The following is a 24,721-nucleotide window of genomic DNA, read 5'->3' as shown; positions in this document are numbered from 1 at the left end:
AGATACGTTAAGTGCATGCTTCTTGTCATCACCTAGCTAACTGCAAACAGGCTGTTAGTACTACAGTCAAGTACAAGCCAAAACACCCCATCTTCTTCTTGCTTATGTGATTCCTTTCAATCTTCTTGGTACATGTGGAACCCAACTAGAGAGAAGAATTATCCCACTTGGTTAAACACATGGTCAAGGACTCGGTGATGCCATTTGCCCATGTTCTTTTCAGCTGGGAAAGAGCCACTTAGCTGTAGATAAACAGCGAGACAAAACTCTGAATAGGACAATGTCAGTCTTCTGAAGCTCCTTATTCGCACCTCCTCCTTAGTTCAGAAATGAAATGGTTTAAGCATACTGCAAATAGATAGAGAAGACTCATCCCACCTTCTCAGAAAGGTAGGGTCTTTTTAGGCTATGGTTATTTGAGCTGTGCTATGCATTTTCCAGTTGCACTGAGCAGAAAAAAAGCAAAGGGACCTTCAGCCACGTTGACGTTCTCAAACCATGACCATGGCAGTGACACGGCATACAAGAACATGCAGACCATTATGTGGTAACACACTGGGTCTCAAAACTAAATTTCATCTACAAAGTCTGTTACAAAAACAACAGACAGATGTCACTTCTCTAATCACTGTACATTGCATAACAATGTAATAAACTCTTTAAAGTGTTTAAGTCAAAAGAAAGGCTATCTATTCCCTCAGTCTCCAAGCCTGAAAGTTGAGACATCTCACAGCATAACTAACTGCATTTCAAAATGAAGGTCAGTAGCTACCAGCAATTTATCAGGGAAATGTTTATGAGATGTTTGTAACATCACCTATGCTGTGTATATGCAGCTAATATTAAAAATACCACCTTAAAAATAAACTGGAAAACAACAAAGCGAAGTTGTAGTGTTTACAGATGCTACCTCACTTGCAGTATTTTTTATTTTTTCACCTATTTCAGTCCAATATTGTTTACCTAGACGGATTAAGGTTTAAAGAAATACAATCCTCATTGCTTTGCAATACAAATCACACATCCTAGAGAACCTTCTCCAACTAGATTTTCTGTAAACTTAGATATACTTAGAAAACAAGCTTCTCCCTTGATGTTGGAAGTCGAAAATTCCCCCAGGTAGACTTTGTGAAAAATTAATTTGCACATCACGGCAGGCATGCTGGCACCAGAATTTTCATGAAATTATTTCCTATCTAGAGATTTTACCTCAGCTTTCACTTACAGCTCATTAAAAGCTTCATTAATTTCCAGTTAGATAGAAATTTATGTTTGGGTTCCATCCCAATGGATCTACAAGTCATCAGATACAGCACAATCCTTTCCGTTGGAGCAGATCCCAGGGTTCAATTATAAACAGTACTACTTCATCAACTAATATGCTGGGCACAAATAAATTCCCAGACAATGTGGAAATGGATTTATCAGGGCCACATATGCATAAGTTAAAATTTATCCTGCAGAATAGATTTTACATACTGAGAAAGGGGCAAATGTTGCTCTTCATGAAGCAGACTTGCCACTTAAGTGATGATGGAACACAACCATATCCAAACAGATATAGATGTGACGGATATGTAGTAGAGACATATGAGTTAATTTTAAGCTAGCAAAATGAGAAACGGGGTAAAACAACACACCTCGAGCTCCGGGTTGATGCAACTAGATTGTTAACCATATTAGAGCCAAGTAGTTTGGAGGCTATACTTTTGGGCATCTCTGTTACTGTAGACAAAAAAAGTGCTGTCAGGATGTAAATATTCAGAACCCCATATAAACTCTTCTTACTTAAAGCCAGAAGGGATCCATCTTGTGTATGGATAAAATACACTGTTATTTTCCATGTACCTTCAGCTTTGCCAGAAGTGATGATTAGCTCCAATGCTGCGACAGATAATGAATATGTAACAACCCTATGTGGCATAACAGGACCCAATGTGAACGAATTTGAATCTAGCTGGATTATTTCATTAAAAGTTGCAAATTGTGTTGTACCTATAAAGCAGTACCTGAAGCGCCTTACAGAACCATCTGGTCCATGTTAAGTGTAATGTAAAGAGCATTCACACATCAGGAATGCAGAAAGGTAATTTGGTATCCACTGTGATCTCCTGCTGTCTAAGGTCCAAGGTCTAGACATCAGACCAAGGAGACTGACTCATGCACAGGCAGAATGTCAGAAGGAAAGGCTGAGTACCAAAGGTTACGCAGCCCAAAGGAAGATTTCTATGCCTGTGAATATTAACTGTGCAATTTGTGCTGAGAGTATTTCTGTGTCCAAACTTCAGTATCTATAATACAAAGCTGCAACGCAAGAGTCAGAAAGGAAACATAGGTGTTTCAAAGATTTACAGTTCTAGAAAGTGGGTAAACAGATGGACCAAATTACTGTGAGTGATTAGTATCCTAACAGACTGTACTGATAATGGAGAACTTCAGCAGTCTTAGGACTTAGGACAAATTAATTCATTTGAAAGTCCTCGCTGCCTGCACCAATGCTGAGACTATCTTTATTAGCAGCCTTAGAACTTTCCCTGAATTAATCTCACCTCTCTAGAGGACACCTAGAATTGTCATCATTATTCTCCATGTTTATGCTCTTCCTTCCTCTTTTTGTCCTATATGGATCATCACCAAAAGGGCTGTCCAGCTCGCGAGGACAACTGATGTGTTCCAACACAACCTTTTAGTCTGCACTGCAACTAGCTAAGATTCACTTTTGCAGCAGAGCTGGTTTAAAAAAACAAACAAACAAACAAAAAAAACACAAAACCAAAAAAAGAGGCAGGGGCAAGGCACACCAAAACTAAATACAATTCTCCCCAGAATATGATCACATCCAAGTAAAGTCCTTTTAGATGAGGAAAGAGGAACATCCCTCCACAGGATGAGAAAGCCTAGCAGTTAGGACTCATCTCCAAAGTTAGAAAACTCCTGCCTCAGCTCTTGCTTTTCCTAATTCGAAGAAAAAACACGGAAGAACCCAATGACACAAAGAACAAACTCAAATCTTCCAAATACCGAGCCATGAGGTTACAGGCTCTTTTAGGCTTGTGGCTCCAACCTCCCTCGCTGCTTCCCCACACCTCTTTTTTTGGAAAAAAAAGGTTCTTTTTCATTCTGGGTTTTTCTTCAGGTTTTTCCTCAGATCTCTAAACAAACAGATGCATGAGGCAAACAGGACTGGTACTCTCTTAACACTGGGATTTTCATCCACCAAACTCAAGATACATATCCAGGGCTTATGCTCTGCAGTATGGAAGGAGGTGCTAGAACACCAGAACATGTGGCCAAAGGCATTTTTTCCTAATCAAGTAACACATTTGGGTTTTTATGCAGGAGAGGTTCTAGTTCCATATACTGTCACAAAACTGGTCTATATCTTAGCTTCTTAGGAGTTACAATAGTCAATAAAAAACCTAAGGGAATGTGACTTAATCATGTGATACCTGACGTCATCTTCATACAAAGTTAATTAGGCTCTGTTCTACAAAGTCAATTTGAAACATTTGTCTCAATAGCATTATCTTAATTATTCCTCATCAAAATGATACCATCTCCTACTGTGAACTAACATACTTGTGTAAACAAGAAAAAAAGAAACCTCGCAGTCTTGAAGCAGATTTCCATTTTAAAACTCTCTAGTGTAAATACTAATACAGGCATTAAGTATTCAGAAGGAATACAAATAAGAAACTCACGTGTTTCACCACTTCAAGGATCACTTTTCCTACTGAAGGCTATTTTTAACAGTATCGCTGAAATACAGGTAATCTGTTTATTTTTATTAGCACAATATTTTACTTTTTGTAACAACTACCCCAAAGTATGAATAGCCAAGAATTCCTTGCAGAAGAAAGATAGTATTTTATTCTCTATATACCAAAGCATTTCCCTATCTGAGATACTCAGATAAACATGCTATTTACAGATGGAAGTACTTCTTAATACCAGTCTGGCAACTGGGTCCAAAAGGTTCAATACTGTTATTTAACATTCTTTGACTCATGTATTTAAATATACATGAGATGTTCAGACTTTGAGGTCTAGGTTTTTAATTTCATGTCTCTGTCTACACAACAGTGTAGATAAGATCATTTTCTGCACACAGGTGCCAAAATCAAAAGAAAATAAAAAAAACCCAGCTTTTTTTTTAGCTTGAATTTTACCATAATCATATCCTACTTATCAACACACTATTAAAGTTCAGCACTCTGACTGTAAAAGCCTACACTTGGTCTATCATTCAACTTTCCTACCAGCATGCTATTTGGCAAGTTTGCAAATACTTTGATTCTTGCATCCTTCTTATTACTCTTGACAAACAGTATTGGTTTAGACCCACCAGTAAAAACTGGGTGAACTCCGCATATGTTAAGTGTCTTTTTCTATCCTTTCCAAAATGCAGCTGTACGAACTCTGAATTCCAGTTAAACGGAATGTGCTGATGAATCGTGGTCTGGCCAAAAACTTGCTTAGCGTCCTCTGGGAAGAAAAGAAAAATATTCATTTATTAATAGACTAAAATAAGACAACAATAGAGACAAGCACATATTTAAACAAGCAAAGCAAATATGATATTTTCTAATGGGAAACCAATACTATTCATGTAAATTAGTAACATATTAACATTAGTAACATTAGCAAGCCTTATTTTTTTGTTTACGAAAATCATAATAAAGTTTTGAACACCCTCATAAATACAGTTTCTGAATAATCTTTTTATTTGTGAAGTTTTATACTCATGGCATTTGATGAGACTCAACTAGATATTTCAAATTTCAAAGTTAAGCAAGAAAAGATTAAAATTAAAAGACGATTTACAAAAAGATGACTAAAGCTAACCAATTTTCAACATAATCTTTTCAAGCTGCTAAGAATGAAATTTTTGTGTCACTACAATTCAGGCTTTTGTATTATTCCCAGAGTCCTCCACATTTAAACAAATAACTACAAAAATACCAGTATTTCAAGATCCACTTTTCTGCAGTTACTGTACAGGAGCAGTGACACACAGGGCAGGGGATGGGAGGACGTGGCAGGCAGGAACACAAACTTACACCACCTTCAGCACTAAGCAGACTTTAACCCTAGACGTCTGCTACAACGAGGCAGGCAGAGCCACAAGTCTGATCACAAGTAAATGCAAGATTCACAGTTTAGTAGTCGAAACTTGGCACTGGTTTATTATGGGCTTGGCAGACTTTTTGGTGCAGAAACAACTATTTGAAACACACCAATAAGGACCATACATTGTTGGAACTGGACTGTACATATTTTAGCTAATGGAAACAGCAACAAGATCTGAGGAAGTACTTGTCTCACATGACAGCGCCCACTTCAGCGTGATAGTCTGTCTCAGTCAAAAACACAGGGCGAAGACAGCTTCTGAAGACAAGCTCAAGGCCAGAGGTTCCCAACTGCTATATACCTTCCTAATTGCTGTACGACTCCTCCAGCAATGCCAGCCAAGAGCCAGTTCTTGTCTCCTCCTAGTTCCTGCAGGCATGGAGAGCTGGTTCCCAGGAGACACTCCCTACCCACAGGAGGCCAGGAGCTGGTCTCCTGCTCCCTTCACACTTTGTGGAAGAAAGACCAGAAGCCCAAACCCAGAGCTCCTGGAAGCCAGTTCCCAAGCGTGGCTGGTGCCTGGAGGCGAGGAAATGAGCATAGCGTTGTGCCTGCCTGTGTGCAGAACAAGCTGGGAGCCACCTCACTGGAGCCAGCCTCTGCCTACCAGGCAAGCCTGGGAGCCGCCTTCCAGCTCACGCCAGCGCCACAAGCAAAGGTGGGAGCTGACTCCTTGGAGCCGTGACGTCCCATCTCCTGCTCAGGTTCAGTTCTGGCTTCTGGTTCAACACATGCCAGCCAGGCACAGTGGCCCTGCTGACCTGGGAAAACCCAGAGAGGGCGAAATTCCCACTTTCAGGCAAGGAAGCAGGAAAAAGTGAGAGCAGAGTGGGATGGCCGATAGCCAGGAAGATGTCAGGAAGTGCCCAAGTGAATGAAGGATAAAGACATAAGAAAAAAATGGTCCCAAGGAGGTTAAAGGGACTGGTGTCCCGCCGCACAGACCCAAAAGCACTGCAGTTGGTGTTACCCACAAGGACAGCTTGCTCTAAAGCATGGGGGGTGTTCATATTCTGTGATTCATGAAGACAGCACAGATGATACTGTGAAGTTCTTACCATCCCCTAACACGGTCAGTAGTTTCATCTTTAAAAACACACCACCCACTGATCCCAGGGAAACATTGGTGAAAGAGCAAGTTGGATTTAACTTGCGAACAGAAAGACTGACCCCAGTTAACCTCAAATTCTTAAAATTCAGAACTTCAAGTCCTATGAGAATTGTCTCCAAGCCATGTCAGACAGCGCCCCCAAGACAGTATTGTTCATTCATGTCTTCAAGCTCCATCACAGACAACTTGGATCTTGTCCACCAGCATTCTCCAGGAGCAAAATTCTGCTCTCAGGGCAACCGGAGGGAAAGCTGATGAGTTCAGGGTGAAGTCCTGTCCCTCTACTGAAGGTCTTTTATTTAGGATGCTTCCTACCAACACAGCTTGAGACACCTTGCCACATGTCACTGGAGATCACCCCTATAAAGTTACAGCTTTCTGCCAGACTTCCTTCCCCACCCCTCAAAGAAGGGAACCAGCATGAGGAAATCAGACTGTATTGTCTGCAAACAAGAGGAAATGAAGGTTGTCTCTTCCTGGTAGCGACCACCCTGCTTTTCCAGAGGAATGAAGATATCCCATTCCCAGAACAGCTCTGATACCTGCCTTTTGCACAGAAATCAGATGCTCATCTGCTTCCTCTTTCTCTCCCATCCCATCTCCTGAATTTCCCCAGAGCAAGACACTGATATTGTTTGGATGAGGTTAGGAACAAGTCACTGTTTACTAAAAGTTATGTTTGGTCGGACTGCAGATTTGTCTTTGTCAGAGAAAAAAGGTGCTTTCTTGCTTGATACAAGGTAAGAAATAGGAAAATCTTAGCTAGTACAAAAGCAGTCTCAAATTCCTTTTTTGGGGGCCAGGCTCCCCACAATCTTTACTTCAACTTGTTATCGTACGAAAGTTACAGAGTGTCCTCTGATTACACCACTGTAATTTGATTTTAATTAGTAATCATACATTGGCTATCTTGAAGAAACAATGTATCCTGCTCCCCCAGCTCTGTGCCTTGCAAACCCTCTTTAGTTGTGGCCCAAAAGAAAAATTCCAGCTCAAGAAAATCAAGTATCAAGAAGTGAAAAGAATGGTAATTTCAGACTAAATACAATGTTTAATTATTGGCATTACAAATGGCAAAGGAACTCACAGCAATGGACCTTAAAACCTCATCAAGCCAACCAGGAATATAGCAAGGGTGTATATCCAGGGCATTTGCATTCCCTTGTCTATTTTAGAGATTAAAGGCTACATGCATGCCTCAGAAATTCATACAAGTACAAATATCCTTACGAGCAGTCCAAGCAGGAGATGCACACAATTTTTGCTATGACTTGGAAAACACAGGCTACTGCATTAGTGTAGGCGTTTAGTACAATAGTAAGAGAACTCCCTACACTACCTTGATCTTTTCGAAATCATACTGTATATATTGATGTCACTATGTCTTGGCAACTAATACCAGCTGCTTTTCTGACAGAGTGCATGTTGGATTATACAGTGCAGGTAGCTGACTAGAAGACTGCCTACTGTTCTTCTACCAATTCTTTGATGGCATGAGACATGCTATCCTGTTTGCCACTGCCTTTTTACCCTGTACTTCCTTTTCGGAACTATTTTTGGTTCACAAACTCTTATATATGCTCAGTGGACAGCGTTTTTCCTCTTTCCTCGCTAGCCTCATCACCCATTCATCTACAACAATGTCACTGACTCAAGTCTTGACTGTAGTCAGATTGCCCAATTCAGGTATTAAAGACCATTTGTCCTCCATTAACAAATCTTAAGTGTTTTAGCATGTGATTTAACTATCAGAATGTATCCAATTACATACTAGAACTCACTCCAAGTTACTGTTCAGTTCTAACAGTATCATCTCCTAATCCTCTAACTCAAGTATTAAAATAAAAAATGGACAATTTTAAAATGTAGTTCTACTTTAAACCTGCAGCTGAAGTTCCATGGCTATCCACAAGTTGCTGAACTAAACACAGTAAAAAGTAGCAATGTCCTTCAGTAGTCAGGAGTCATTATGTTTGTTTAGACCTTCTTTTAAAGGCATCTGTTTCACAGAGTCACAGAATAACTTGTGATGAAAAGGACATCTAGATGTCATCTGGTACAGTCTCTTGTCAAAGCAGGTCCAACCAGTGCAGGTTGCTCAGGTCCATGTCCGGCTGAGGTTTGAGTATTTCTAATGATAGAGATTCCACAACCTCTCTGGGCAACATGGTTTGATCCTAAACCAATACTGAATCAAAATATCTGATAAACTGAAGCTTTTAAATACATATGAAAACACTTTTTGATATGTTTCAGTTTTAAAAAGGCAAAATGTCAATGCTGCACTATCTGAAGCTGTAAGAGCACAAGATCTAAAGACAGCTAAAGATACAACCATTTCTGTGTTTGCATTGTTTGAACCAGAGCTGTTGGAAAGCAAAATGAACAACAGGTTGAAAGAGAAGATTTTAAATATTTGTTTTTAGAAATCCATGCTGTCATTTGTGTCAATCTTTAAAAAAACTAAACTTTGAAACTCAATTTTAAAATAATCTGCAAAGTTTATAATAAATAATTGGTTTTCCCCACGCTGCCTCTAATTAAAGAATAGATACTTTGTCATTGGTTTCTGATCATTACACGAAAAATATGTTCTATTTTCCCTCCAAGTGAACTGCCTGCTGGTTTACAGTGGGGCTTTTTTGTCCTTTGGGTCCTGGGGATTTTATTCTCTCCAGTGTACTGATGTTTATGCTTAAATAATTACTGTACAAACAAGTATATTGCATTCATATTTCCATACTGTGATTAAAAATTATAACTAGAAATAAAGGGTGCTTCCAAATAACCACAGACCCTCATGACACACTAAAGACCACTGGATTCTCCAAGTGAAAATTACCTACTTGGAAATTTGAAAGGAGAAAACTGAAAGTCATTCTCTCATTATATTTTACATTTCAGAAAAAAAATCAGAAATCTTCAGCTCCTTCTACGCATTAATCAAGTTTATTGGGATAATTAATTGCCATCTGGTAACTTGACACAACAAGCTACTAAAATCTTTACAGGCTACAGCACATAAATTGCTGATGTATTAAATCTGAAATTACAGAATTACAGAGTCATTAAGGTTAGAAAAGACCTTTAAGATCCACAAGTCCAACCACCAAACCAACACCACCATGCCCACTAAACCATATCCTGAAGTACCACATCAACATGTTTTTTGAATACTTCCAGTGACGGTGACTCCACCACCTCCATGGGCAGCCTGTTCCAATGCTTACTTTGAAATACTTTATTTACTTACTTTGGTGTCAACCAGCACCCCCAGGTCCCTTTCCGTCAGGCAGCTCTCCAGCCACTCCTCCCCAAGCCTGTAGCGTTGCATGGGGTTGTTGTGACCCAAGTGCAGGACCCTGCACTTGGCCTTATTAAACCTCATACAGTTGACCTCTGCCCATCGATCCAGCCTGTCCAGATCTCTCTGCAGAGCCCTCCTACCCTCCAGCAGATCAACACTCCCACCCAACTTGGTGTCATCTGCAAACTTATTGAGGGAGCACTGGATCCCTTCATCCAGATCATTGATAACGATATCGAACAAGATCGGCCCCAAAACCAAGCCCTGGGGAACACCGCTTGTAACCGGTCGCCAACTGGATTTAACACCATTCACCATGAGTCTCTGAGCTTGGTCGTCCAGACAGTTCTTTACCCAGTGAAGAGTACATTCGTCTAAGCCACAAGCCGCCAGTCTCTCTAGGAGAGTGCTGTGGGAGACGCTGTCAAAGGCTTTACTAAAGTCCAGGTAGACAACATCCACAGCCTTTCCCTCATCCACTAGGCGGGTCACCTGGTCATAGAAGGAGATCAGGTTGGTCAAGCAGGACCTGCCTTTCATGAGCCCATGCTGGCTGGGTCTGATCCCTTGGTTGTCCTGCACATGCCCTGTGAGCACCTTCAAGATGAACCGCTCCATAATCTTCCCTGGCATGGAGGTCAGGCTGACAGGCCTGTAGTTCCCAGGATCCTCCTTCCGGCCATTCCTGTAGATGGGCGTCACATTGGCAAGCGTCCAGTCTTCTGGGACCTCCCCTGTTAATCAGGACTACTGATAAATGAAGGAGAGTGACTCGGCAAGCTCTTCCGCCAGCTCTCTGAGTACTCTTGGGTGGATCCCATCAGGCCCCATAGACTTGTGGGTATCCAGGTGACATAGCGGGTCCTTAACTGTTTCTTGGTGGGTTATGGGGAGTTTATTCTGCTCTCCATTCATGTTTTCCAGCTCAGGGAGCTGCATACCCTGAGCATACCTGGTCTGGCTATTAAAGATTGAGGCAAAGAAGGCATTAAGTACCTCAGCCTTTTCCTCATCCTTGGTGAAAATGTTCCCCCCCATATCCAGTAGGGGATGGAGATTCTCCTTTTTACATCAAACTATTTATTTGCCTAAATGTTTCATGCAGCGTCATCGTTCAGTCCAGTGAAGTTAATACTATCTCAACACACAGCTAGAAAAAATTTCATGATCATCTACAGAAATCCCATTCCCCTTACAAAATAGCTGCAATGTTTCTGCAGAAAAGCTGTCGCAATTGGCTTTATTTTATTTAAATTGTATGCTATATAAATTTTTTATATGTTGTATGTTATATCTTTATGCATTTAAGCAATTTGTGCATGGTATAGAAAATCTGCACCAAAACCTTCGGCCTTTTTAAAAAATGAGATTTACCCTGATGATAACAGTAATAGCAACTTCTGTAAAGAACACAGGCTACCTTCTGCAAAGAGGAAAACAAAAGACAAATTTGAAAAGATGTGAACTATTCTAAGTTAACAAGAGTTCCACATGCACCAATAGCCTTTTCAAACCCTTCTGTCAGTAACTGCTTCTATATTTATCACACTTAAGACCCTGAAGAGGAACTTACAAGCATTATAGCTACAACTTGGATTAAATGAAGCAAAATTAATGCAAAGAGTGTGGAATAGATATTTTAGTATAAAGAGATAAGTTTTTTTTAAGCTTGAATATGTAAATCCCCTTCATTCTGCTCAGACAAAAGGTGATACCTTTATAAAATCGTGTTTTGTTAATGGTTAAGCACTTCTGCATTTAATGCAGTACTTAATGCATTTGGAAACAGTTTCCTTTAACTGTCTGTAATAAAGAAGTGCATTTTTTCCAGTAATTTAAAATAAATCATACACAGAAGAAAAGCCAAAGAAGGAAGTCCAGTTGGTCAAATTAAACTATTGGTAAGAGTAGCTATTTCACTGTCATGACTAGGAAATCCCAACACCTTGCCAACTGCCCAGCAAAACTTGACCTAAAGCTCAGCGAAGACGAGAAAAGAATGATTTCCACAAGCTTTGCAACAGGTCCTCATTGACCGCTTGAAAGAACCCTACATTTTTCCACAATCTTCATGAATCTGAGTGCACCACCAGGTCCTGCAACCCCTTCCACATGTGCAACCCATGAGCATGTGGATCAAAGTCCATGCAAAGAACCATGGAGAAAGAGCTGGGAGAAGTATCATCTGAGGTCCTTGGTCCTCCTTGCCTGAGCCACCCCACAGGGACGCCTGTGACTGCCCATGTGCTTTGGTGAGCCCAATCCCTTGACCTGGCCTCCCAGCCTGACCTTGAACCGGCCTCATCCCTGCTGACTTGTCTGGCTTTCACTGGATTCTTGGCTGACCCTGATCACTGTCACCCAACCTGCTCTGCTGTCCTTGCTCAGGCAGTGTGGGTCATCTCTGCCCATACCCCAGCCTCCTGGCACCCTCATTCAGCTTCAGGCTCACCTGTGTGGCAAAGCCACCAGCCCTTGCTGCTCCTGGACACAGAAGAAACACTCCTGGACACACTTTTTTGTGCAAAAGCACATGGACAGGGACTTGCATACATACACGTCAAAAATGCTCAGGTAATAACATTTTGTATTACCTTGTTTTACTGGAATTGTTCTGGTTTATCCAAGGTTTGGGTTGGCTTTTTTTTGGTCCGGGTTTTTGTCTTGGTTTGGTTTTTATTTACCGTTGTGAACTTCGAATACACAGCTAGATAAGAGTTTATTTCCATCCTTCTATGGTCTGGCACTAGGACTGTTCTATAATGATGACTTTTTATTTTGGAAAACGTATGTCCACATCACATCTGATCAGCTCAGATGTGGAATGATGGATAATCCAAGTACTTGGCTGGGTCGTCCATTTATCCCCATTCACCTAGAAGAAGAACCGCACTCTCAAAACGCTACAATCACCTTCTTGATCTCCTTGATGCTTTGTCAAGGAAATACAGTGAAATAGTTTTATAGTGGTCATGCTGTAAATTAAATAACACATTGGAATAGCTTGATTACTAAGGATTGCAAAGGAAAGATACCCAGCCTTTCAACTTCCCTCAACAAAGCAATAAGAGCAGGAAGGGCTGTCACAGCCACCCTCTTCCATAGGTTAAAAGCCCTGAAATTCACAGCCACCTTCTTTCACAGGTTAAAAGCCCTGAAATAACACACTAAGACTGTATTTCTACTGCGTCTTAATTCCTTGCAAAACATGGACCACAACCTATTCTGCAGTTCTTAATTTAAAAAAAAAAAAAATTAAATTAGGTTCCTTCCTTCTTAAGGAAGGTACCTGGTAGAACACTCAAACTGAAGATGGCACAGTAGAAACAGAGCACATAAATTGAAGATAATGGGATTGTGTTACACAAGTCAAGAAGGGTGTGGGGGGGTGGGTTTGAAAAAAGAGCAGCTCAGGTCAGTGCAATTTATCTGCACTCTATCATGTGGTACTGCTACTGGTTTAAAACAAATTCATTTGAAAGAGTGCAAAACTCTCCATTAGTGCACTCAATTTAGACCAAGATCAGTTTCACCCACACCTGAAAAATGAGGCTGCACATATACACTTGCATATGAACACCTAAAAAACCATAGAATTCACTTCTTTTGATAATTTTGTGTGTGTGCATGCATGTGTAAGTGGTAGCTTATTTTTTTGTAGGACTAGCTACTTCAAATTCAGAGAAAATTCCCACAGACAAAATTAAACTCAACTAATAAAAATGGTAATTTTAACCAATTTAACTATGTTGAGCTAGTCCAGCTATGGACTAAAGCTGAACTGTAATGGACAAGCAGGGGTTTCCGCTGCTTTACATAAGCAAGCATTGCTTGTGTGTAACCAAAGCTGTCAAATCAAATTCAATGCCCCCGTTTCCATGTGGGTAAGTGAAAGTCCATCATCTGGACTCATTTCAGTTATCCCCATCATGGAGCTGTTAAAAACACAGGACTTTCAGAATCCAGACTGACTCAACACCTTTTTTACACTGGCAGAGGCTGATTTCGCTGTAGTTGTCCAGGAATACAAATTTCCTTCAGAATTCACATGACTGTTTCCTACAGCAGTTTAATATAGCAACCAAAGTGATAAAAGCAAACTCCTGGCTTGAAGAAATTATCCTAAACTTCACACTTTACTCTCCAATACAGACTTGAGAGCTCTATTTCTTTAACAGCTATTTGGTTAGATGTTAGATAGATGGTATTAAAAAAAATCACTTTCTTGCAAAGCATTAACATACATTCTCCCTCACTTAAATACTTCAATTTCAAATGCACCACAAAATGTACTCCCACAACAGTACTGTATTAGTATAAAACTATTTTAGTTCAATTAAAATGTCTAACTATCTACCCCCAAACCTACCTAAACTGTAATTTTCACTTTCAGCACTTCCAACATGTTCTCAGTTTTGTTTTCTTTTATCAGCTTATCAAATCAGGTCCTGCATTCCAAATGTTGGGAAAAAATAGTCATTAACTGCTAGGTAACGGCAGATTTTTCAATTTAGAAAACTAAATTACACATACTGCAAAAGTATGTGTATTTTGCTATCTGAAATTTCATATAAAAATTTGTAACAACAAAACACTTCCCTAGCTCTCAGGGCCTGCTGAAGTTTTTATCTTATAATCCGTAATTCCAGGACAATTTGAAAAGGGGGTGGGAAAAAATTTAAAATTAAAAAATCAAGCTTAAAGTGGTATACTGCTGCTGCCACAGTTTTAAACATTTTCTGGTGTGGAAGCTTCTGGTTCCTACCCAAATGCTGCCTAGTAATCCTGTTGGGCTTTTTTTTCCAACAGGATATACAGCTGTATGAAAGATGGTTAACCCTCAGCTTATAGTTAAGCAAAGAGTGACCTCATATAGTTGAAATTTACTCTCAAATTGGCTTTTTACCACCTTTTCCACACCTATTTTTTTTCTTTTTAAGTAGCATGAAGTATCAGCAGAAAGCACAATATTTTATCCATCTGAGCATGTTGCATTCTTGCATCATCCCACCAACTGGAAGTGTTCTCTGTTACCTCTATCTCTTAAAATTGTATCCATTATAGTCAATCGTGCAAATCTACAGTTAGCCTTTCATAAAAAGTAGATTTTTGACCCACTGAACTGAAACAGCTCCTGAACAGTTCTTCTGATCTCTGACAAGATACTATACAACACATCCATGCCAGTCTGATATTGGTGTGCATCTGCATTCAGTTGCTCAGAAAACACTGCTCATAAGTAATTTAAAAAGTTCCAAAAATCAGGTTGTTTCTTTTTGTAATACAAACTGATCATTTAAAGAAGTGACATAAAGTTCTACATGTATCAAAAAATGGATGCCTTCCCCATGGTTTTTCACCTCCAGGTAACATCTTAACATCTGGAGCACATCAATGAAAAGCAAAAGCTTACAATGGCTGTTGGGCTCCCCTCATAAAATTAATTGGTTGACTAGGCACATTTCCCAATCAAAAGATCCATGATAAGCTTCAAGTTTCACCACTCTGCTGAAAATGTTCTCACTGTTTTATCCCCTTACCTTCCCCTTGCTCTGGTTTTTTGTGCTCTTGTCACTTCTAAAAGTTATGAATTGATTTCCTCATGACATATCTATGCACTGTCCAGTTCAGCTTGGCCATGACTTTTGACTGAGACACCTGAGTGCTTCTGCTACCTCTCTTAAACATTGCAAATATCCCCAAAAAAGCACGTTCCTTCCAAGAGTACCATCACTCTCTGCAGTTAAGTCTCTGGATCCAAGCTTGGCTGCTTCTTCTGTCCTCCTTGGATGTAAGGGGAAATAAGATGAATTTATACACGGAATATTACATAATTGGCTTACAGAAAAGATTGTCAAAACTTTTCCGTGATCCAATCCCTTAAAAATATTTCTACTTGAGCTGTGGATATTCATAATTTCAGTTTACCAGCAACAGCATTACATTTCCTTATTACCTTTGCTGGCCTCCTCAGAAGTGAGCAACAAACTGTCAGAGCTCAAAGACCACAGGTTTGGAAAGCACTAGGCCCCATGTGGGCATAAAACCTAAATTTACCCCTTTTGCCCTGAATAATAATAATAAAAAAAGATCATTTCCACCAAGGTAAACAGCATAACCTGGCTAACTAAAATAAAATACCACTTCTATTTTCTCCATATAAGATAGTCAGGGGTTGATGCACATGACATGCGTGGAAAGGTTGATGGTATGGGGTTTTCTCAGCCTGAAGAAGGGCAGGCTAAAGGAGGACCTCATTTCTGTCTACAAGTGCCCAACTGGAGAATGAAGGGAAGACAGAGATGCACAGTAGAAGGACAAAAGGCAATGGATTCAAGCCTGAGCATGGGCAATCCTGACTAGGCATCAGGAAATTATTTTTCACTGTAACAGTGGTTGAACACTGGAAGATGCTTGCTCATAGATGCTGCAGAGTCTCCATCCTCAGAGATATCTAAAACCTTGATTGGATGTTGCCCCCAGAGCAACCTGGTTTTGATGGCCCTGTAAGGGTTTGAACCAAATGGCTGCCAATGTACCTTCCAATCTAAACTGTTTGATGATTCTATGATCATTCCTTGTGTTTTGGCAATGAACAAGAGATATGCCCAGCCTTCAGCCTGATGTTTGTCAGCAGGCAACTTTGATTTAAAAAAAAAAAACAACAAACCAAAACCAACAACAAAGAACAAACCAAAACACCAAATTTCACTTCTGGATGACTTAGAAACTCAATTGTACTTTCTAGACCAAATGAAACACAACTGTGTGAAAGGGTGGAGCTTCTCCTAATATGTAAAATGACAGATTTACTTTGTGACTAGACAGGCTTTGTTTTACTTAAGATGCCTTCATGAAAGTCTGCCTGGTTACATAACATTTTAGTTAAAAGAAAAAACAAAATAAGAAAAATTTGCCAAATTGACATATGTCTAGAAATGTCTATTTTTCTCCAAAAATAGTATCAAGAACATTTCAAAAATTGTTTTGAAGAAAATAAATGTACTAACAAGCCTACCTTACATCCTCTTTTAATTAAAACTGGCTATTATTCATGCAAAATCCAGTAAAAACAACAAAAAATATCAGAGACTAAACAAATTTTGCACCTGTAATGTTTGCCATTAGGATCATCACATCTAAGCAACTGTCATCTATAAACCAACAAATGTTTCACTGTGTAGGTGTAAGCTAACACATCACTAGCTACAAATGGTTTCTAGTCAGTTTGAACCAGCAATGGAAATTTCACTGAGAAATACTGAATATTGCAATTTATCAAGTGATCAAAACTTACAGCCTCAGCAATTCATTTTGGTAGTTCAGATTTAGCTTTTCCTTGCTTTACATGGTATTGAGTGTACCAGGCTGGGCATCACTAAGCTACGTGTTGTGCAAGAAAAAAAAAAAAAAGCATTACAGATCCCATAAGAAGAGCAAAGTCATACCAAGGAATTACAGGGCAAAGCACAAAATAAATAATCCTCTGTAACAAAAGCAAGAGCTAGCTCACAAAGTCTGAACCAACCTAATCCTTTGGTCAGGAAAGCAATTGTGAGATTCCTGTAATAATCCTTTGCATATTTAAAAAGTATCAGAGCGTATCATAACAGGAAAAACTCTGAAGCTCATCACAATAGCTCTATAGCTATTTAAACCTCTGCTAAGAGCTATTTGCTTTTAGAAAATTTATAAACAAGTATTCAGGCAATTCAAGTATCAGATAAGCAAGCAGGAGTGCTTAGTAAGATGTATCCTTAATTAATGTGTTTATCTAAGAACTGTACTGATATAAATAATAACAGAAGCAGAGACCCACAATAGCTGCTGTCTACATGCAAATTATATTTTGTTTTGAGACAAAAGCAGAATACATAGCTCGATTCTGCAGCTGTTAGGCTAAACAAGCAATAATTTGGGGTTTGGGTTCCCCATTCCCTTTGCGTTTTTGCTGGGTTTGGGGGTTTTGTTTTGCTTTTTAATTTTTTTAAATTAAAGGACTGACTTGTTTTACAACATACTCATATTTCTCAAAGCAGCACAGCACAGCATAGCATCCATTTTGAAACAGCTTCAGGTTGAACTAGAGGACCTTTAAAAAAAACAACCTCAAAACCAGAAAAACACACACCATACCACAACTAGATTTCATTAAGTATGAGAGCAAGAATTTCTGTCTGTTGGGATATTCTACTACTGATTCTAAACAAATCAGGATTAAAATTTTCAAAGCCAGGTTCAACACCAGTTGGCAGCAGAGATTTGGGCAATCACATCTCTTTTTGTGCCTTTCCTTTCTCTGTGAGCAAAACCAACATGGACAACACTTATTTCATCCTTCACTAGGGCTGTGAGAACCAGTATAAGAAAAGGAAAGTTCCAGTTCCTGGATATAACCACAGCATTATTCACAGCTCAGAACTGTTAGCTCTCATAATTTCATTTATCCATCCAAAATTAGAGATGGAGGTTAAGACGACTCAGTTTTTAAACACTGACATTTTTACCCAACCATCTCGCCTTTTTTTAAATGCCATCTAGTAAAGAATTTCAAAGGGTTCTGCTTCTTTAATGAGGCATTAAAATACAGTCATACGACAAAAAAGCAACTCTACTAAGTCTCTTAAACCCCTGGACTTACATTATCAGCTTTTATGTGCCTGTCAACACTCAACAGTAAGAAGCAATGGTTTGCTCTTTGCCTCGAATTTAAAAGCCAGCTAAACTTCCTCCCACTTTCCTGCTGAGAGCTTTAACTCCTTGCAAACTGTCAAAGCTTTGACACTTCAGCAGCAGATAAATCTACGACATGATGCAATGGCCAGGTGTAGTCTCAGTTGGCCAGTGGCCACTAATTTACTAGTGGCCATTTCATTCAGCTCAAAAACCAATAAACTAGAAATACTACCCCCCCGCAAACACACACTGCTTGCAGCTCAGCCCTTTTAAATAGATGCTAGCTCTGTCAAAGAACCTGGTACAGTTAACTTGTAACTTGAAATGAAACATTTAAAATTGTAGAGATGTCAACATATGGCTAAAATGCAAAGGAATTTCCAACCCAGAAGCTAAAGGAAGAGTGCAGCATTTTTCAAGAAAAGTGCAAAGTATTAAATAGTGGAAGTTCTTTACCCAGAACATTTCTCTAAATATCCACAGTGTGGATGTGACATTCAGTGTAAAGCTCATTGACACAAAGCACATCATTAATTTTACAAAGGTACCAAGCTAAGTGTACCTGTGGAAAAAAAAGATTTGGATGATTTGCTTAGTCGAAAACGTGAAGTTCACAGCTGGGAAGCCCTACATTCCAGTCGGTATAAGCTAAAATATTTATACCATTATCTCAGTATACAGAAAAACAATGACTGCACAGATAAACCATGCTGCTTCTTTACAACAATAAAATGAGATACAGACTTACAATGGGATCCTTCAGATACTACACTTAACAGCAGTATAGTGAAAAACGATCCTTTCCCTTTTCTTCTGTTCCTTTCACACTGTAATTTCAGAGTATACAAAACCCCTATTTAAGTCTCCTAACCTTGATAAGGACTTGATCCCAGTCTCATTCAAGTAAATGGAAAAAGATCTCATAATTAACCTCAAAGATGCACAACTGAGGCATCAAGTGGCAAAGTTACAGGATTGTATTGTAATAATTTATTTGTGAAAATGTTAGGGGTTTTTTTCATAAATAGGAGGGGAAAAAAGCTTTTTTTCTTATGGTAGAAAATAGAAGCTAGCTTTGTCTAAAGGTCAACTGTTTCTGCTGAGAATGCACAACGCTGAGACAGCTCTCACATCCTCCCTAATCCAGGCGTTTTCTGGGGTGGTAGCCACAAGGTACTATACAGAAGTTACAAATGCATTTACACTTTCAAAGGGGGAGAGGAAGGAATTAAAAAAAGCTATCTGAGGTTCTGCCAATGTTGGCATGTCTCCTCTTTCAAATATCTTAAACACAGCCTGGCATAGGAGTTTCTCTTGTCACCAGAAGGACTTCAATGGACTTCAAATGCCAAACAAATCCCTTGACTCACTGTGTCAACCCCAAGGGAAGCATTTGCCAGCAGGAAAAATATGAACAAGAATGTCAAGAGTTAAAAAGTTAAATCAGACTGATTCAGCATTCAGATCAAACAACTACAGTTCTTCCTAGATTATTAACAAGCACTCCAAGCTCTGACGCAGACAAGAACCTGCACATCACAGGCATTCCAGGAACCCTGGTTTGTCTGCACTGGAACAAAACCTCTGCAAAATATGCACGCCCTCCTGATTTAAAAGCATGCCATCTCTCGTTGCCTCTCTGTCCATACACATGCACAAGACTGTTAGGCACAAAATATTTCCTTCATCAAGGTTACAATCAGCACAACTTTTTCCTGAAATTCTTTCAAATCTTTTAGCATCCATACTAATTTTTACAAAGCTGTTCTAACAAGTAATATTGTGCACAATAAGCACACCTTTCACAACCTTAACAGACAACCAAAACAATGAAAAACCAAAATAGACACAAGAAGAGACAGTAAGTCTTCACACCAGCTGCAAGTTCAAATGCAGGTTTTTGGAGATGGTGGAAGGAATACAATGATGCTTCATGCAATGTTAACAGGATCTTGTCAGTTCAAATGCAAAGGGAAGAGCTATTCTAACTGAGCATAAAGAATGTGTGGGGAATCCTAGCAAAAGACAAAGGACATGTGAACCAAAGAGTCAATGTCATCCAACTTTCCTTTTACTTAAAACTGTTTAACAACCAATTAATAAAACTTGAGACATATGGATAACCATGTCAAATATAGCAGATTAGAAATAGCAGTTTTATCCAATGTAGGTACTTAGGGCAAAAAAATCCCCCATACTTTTTGAAGTGCAAGCTCAATGTCTGAAGTTATTCAAAACTGCTAATTTCTGAACCCTTCTTCCAGACAGAACGGCCTTTATCATTAGGCAGGTGGCAGACAGTCCTGCAGATATCAAAAGCTGTCTCTATGGTATCTAGAAATAAACAGTCCCCATAATAAAGTTTTAAACTGGCCTGAGTATTTCTCATGTTGTCAGTGCAAACACCACACCTCCAATGCATAGCTGAATTTTGGGGGGGGGCAGGGGGAGGGAAGATAATAATGGATTTATTGCTGTTAAATCTCACAGAGGAAAGTTTTAAGCCTGAAAAGGAAGCCAGCTTGAAATATAGCCAATTTAAACAAAAAATAATTCAGGGTAATTTTAGACTCAACATTCACCCAAGTCTTCTGGCAACCTTCTTGCGGTTTTAGAATCATTTCCTACAGTCACCTTTTACCGCTGTTCTGAAGACCTGCACAAGCATGTTGGGGAAGAGAAAAAGAGAAGTGACCAGTTCTCCAGAGAAAACTATGAAGATGACCATGACCTTGACTTCATATTGCACACATATAAATGATTAAAAAAAAAACCTCAGCCGGAAAGTTGCTTGGCACTAGTGTAGTTTCACTACCAATCACTGTGTTTCCTACGGTAAAAGAAGGTGAAATAGAGTTTAACATAAGTAGGGATTTTTAAATTAAGAGTGTACATTTAAGAACAGTCTTACCAAAAGTAACTTCTCCTTTGCCAGTCTTGTCAAACAGCTGAAAGGCTACTATGAACAATGCATCTGGAGCACACAGGACTGATTCAAATGCCACAAACTCTTGAAAGGATATCAACCTAAGGGATAAAGTAAAAAGCAAGAGCTATGAAACCACTTGCTTGCAGAAAACTGAAATGCAATACAACATAGATTATACAAAAGAAAAAAGATCACAACCAAAATGTGTATAAAATGTTATCAATAGGGATTAAAACTTCTCCTAAAATGCCCCAGCAACAGTGCTGTCAAGAGGCCTTTATACCTCTAGATGGAAATGACTTTGTTGAACAAGGAACTATTCCTCTCAGCAAGTCACAACAGAACATAAAACAAGCAAAGCACTCAGCATGGCTACTCACCTCACCTTTAATGTCTAACTGAACTGCCCTCTGGGGGAGTCTACCTCCCTCCGCTGGCAAGACTGAGAGCCAATAAAGATATGAGTAACTTCCCTCAACACTCAGTACTTAAAGCTTTTGGAAAGCAAATCCATTCAAGACCTACATGATGCTACTCACTTCAGATGGAACCGATCAGAATGTGTTATCTATTTGCTAGCAACTTATTAGTCATCCATCGCAGCCCTCCAGTCCTGCGTGTTGAGTCACAAATTTCAAGCAGTAGTCTGCACGCACTTCCTCAGCCCAAGAGCAGTTTATTCAAATTCATTATTGCAGCCAGGTTCCTAATACACAAGCGTAGTAGCAGAACACAGATAAAAGCAAAGGTGCCCTTCCTTAAGTTAGTTAACAAGCAGAAATATGTAATTAGACAACTTGGCATTGTTTCCAGCAGTAGATACTTTGATACAGCAAAGACCTTGAGCAGTTCTAATTTCTCTGGGTCACAACCAACAGTTCAAATGGAGATCAAACTCCTATTCTTAAAGAGGCAAAGGCCCTTCTTCTGTTTTGCTACTTTTTTAATGTCTAGGTTATACAGTTTAAAATCGTCTTCAAATGTGTGGCTGCAGGGCCTGCTGGCAGTCTGGGAGGTTTGATTGCCCTCTCTCGAGGCTGCTTTATGTCAGTGTAGCAAGCACATAGCTTTAACGGGTTCACATGGCAGTAGCTGGGCAACGAAGATTTATTTCCAAGAAGCACAAAATTCAGTGTAACAAATGTCAAGAAACACACAAAACCCAAATTATTCATTATTTTTTTATTAGAAACTAACTGTATCCTTAGGACTTTGACTCAAAATGACACTGCAGCCAGTTCAATGAAAACTTCCACTCAGTATGCAGTAACAGTGAAGAACATAGTGTTTGAATAAGTTGGGAAAGACATTCATTCCATCAAGTTATGACAATCCATGGCCATACAGCAATTTTCAGTCACCCTGTCTTAAGAGAATTAATTTCAAGTAACACAGAAGTGTGCTTGCTGCACATCAGCGGCCAAACATCCACAGGGTAACAGAAACTGAATTCCATGAAGAATATGAAAACATGAGAAGATGAACAAAAGAGGACATTAAAAAAAAAAAGGATGGCACAGACAAGGCCAAAAAGCTGCTCTACTTTACCTCCCTCTTACGCACTAAATAAAAGAAAGCATATGTAGCGTCAGAAATAGTCTAACAAATAATTAGCTCTGGGAACTTCCCACCATAGGTTATTATGTAGTGTGAGAAATAAATAAAAAAAGAAACCTCCTCAAGTATTCTTAATAATAAAATCACAATTGATGATGCCAGTAAGCATATAAATGTGCCTTAAGCTTTACTGGCAAAGAAGCCAATGAGTTGCTACATATGCACACGTTAGCACATGGGGAGGCCATCGAGTCATTTATTTTAAACTCCTTGGGAGCTCTCAGTACTCCGCACTGTTAGACACAGAATACACAGATACTCTTCTATTCTTTAAATAGAAGAAAACTCCCATCTCTCCTAATCCAAAAGAAAATTTAAAAAACACCACATTTCCTTCAATTTTAAGCCAATATATCACAACCTACTTAGTTTTGTATTTAGGCATATTTATTGTTACTATGTGACTTACAGGTTATAAAAGCTCATTATATTCATTGCTATGGGCTACAAACCTGACAACTTCCACAACAGCAAACAGATACAAAACACTGAATTCTTCTGTCCCAAAGATTATAAAACCCACACACAGAAAGAACAAAGCAGACAGAACAAGACTCTAGAATAGGATTGTTTAGAATTAAAAATATAAAATATCTGCCAACACCATTTTGATAAAGCCGCTTTTTGTGTGAGTCAACAACCAACGTATGTCCTTATCAACAGATCCCAACACAAACAGTGATGAGAGCACAGGAAAGAAATACAGCACCCATCTCAGCAGAATCCTAGCAACTCGTCAAGAACATATTCTATGTTATTAGGCCTGGATTTGAATAAAACTCCACGTATTAACACTGCTACAAGATTTTATACTGGCAGAAGCATTCTTTGTCGGTACTTGCAAGTAATAAACCCCCCTAATAAGTCAGAGATAGATGCTGAAAATAACCCCATATCCATTTTTAAAAACAATTATTCATAGTACTAGGAAGATTAAAAGTGTACAAATTGTGTGGTTCTAGCCAGACTATTAAAGAAGAGACATTAATATCTGCTGTGCCAGCTGAATTCAAATTAACCCAATTTTTACATGTTAATTAAACCAGCTATTTTCTTCTTATTGTATTTTTGCTCCCTAAGTAGACTAGCCTGCTAGTGATTCCCAACAGATCTATTCTAACAACAATGACGTATTCATTTACTTCTATTATGACCATACAATACAGTAACTGAGCAGTAATTTTTCACAGTCAATTACACGTGTGATTCTTAATGCTTAAAGATGCTGAAATAATATGTACTACATAGCCATATGTTCACTTCTCTATACTGCACAAAGGTAGTTGCCTGGGTAACACATTTTCTCTCCAGTTTAGCATCACCCTTTTGGGTTTAGCATAACCCTTCACTGAATATCATTAGGTGTCATTAAACAGCACATATTAACATGGACTTCAATATACTACTTAAGAATTATTTTATCTAACTAAAGAAGTGCTCATTTATGTTAGAGAAGCAGAGAAAAGCCTAGTGATTTTAACAGTGCAAAGAGAGGAAGATGAAATGTTTATAAAATTTTACTTTGGTCTTGAAGATATCCTGCCCAACTGGCCAAAGTCTTCCTTCACCTTCACATCCTCATTAACAGTGCCAACACTGCACAATTTATTCAGGAAGATTGAAAAGCTGATATTTTAAAAACACCCACACACAAGAGCTACAGTCCAAACACAACACAAATGGTGCAGCAAGACCACTATTTACTACTCTCTCCTTTCTTCCATGCTGCTGCTTTTGGTGCTCACACCCATGGTATTTGGGCACCACATAGACCATTTCCACCAGAGAAGGTCTGTGTGTAGCCATGCAAAGAAAAAAAGCCATTACCCACTGTAACAATACATACAAATGCAATGATGAAGAGGTTTCTTCAGAAATCAATGCATATGTTTTTACTGTATCAGCAATTTAAACATGATAACATAATGGGACACAAATTGAAGCTACATCT

At 39.1% G+C, this 24,721-nt stretch overlaps 1 protein-coding gene across 1 annotated transcript in view; it reads right to left on the bottom strand.

Annotated features, from left to right (window-relative positions):
- SLC25A13 (solute carrier family 25 member 13) overlaps positions 1-24,721 on the bottom strand; it is a gene marked incomplete at both ends in the record, with an annotated part of 189,792 nt that overhangs the window by 46,173 nt on the left and 118,898 nt on the right. The window contains 2 exons of the mRNA XM_081996506.1: positions 4,346-4,485; positions 21,136-21,251. Coding sequence (XP_081852632.1) covers positions 4,346-4,485; positions 21,136-21,251 — 256 coding nt within the window. The remainder of the gene's footprint in view (positions 1-4,345; positions 4,486-21,135; positions 21,252-24,721) is intronic.

The sequence above is a fragment of the Phaethon aethereus genome (genome assembly GCF_964289735.1).
Source record: "Phaethon aethereus genome assembly, chromosome: 2".
Lineage (NCBI taxonomy): Eukaryota > Metazoa > Chordata > Aves > Phaethontiformes > Phaethontidae > Phaethon > Phaethon aethereus.
Note: the sequence above shows the minus strand (reverse complement) of the source record. Positions and strands in the feature narration are given on the sequence as shown.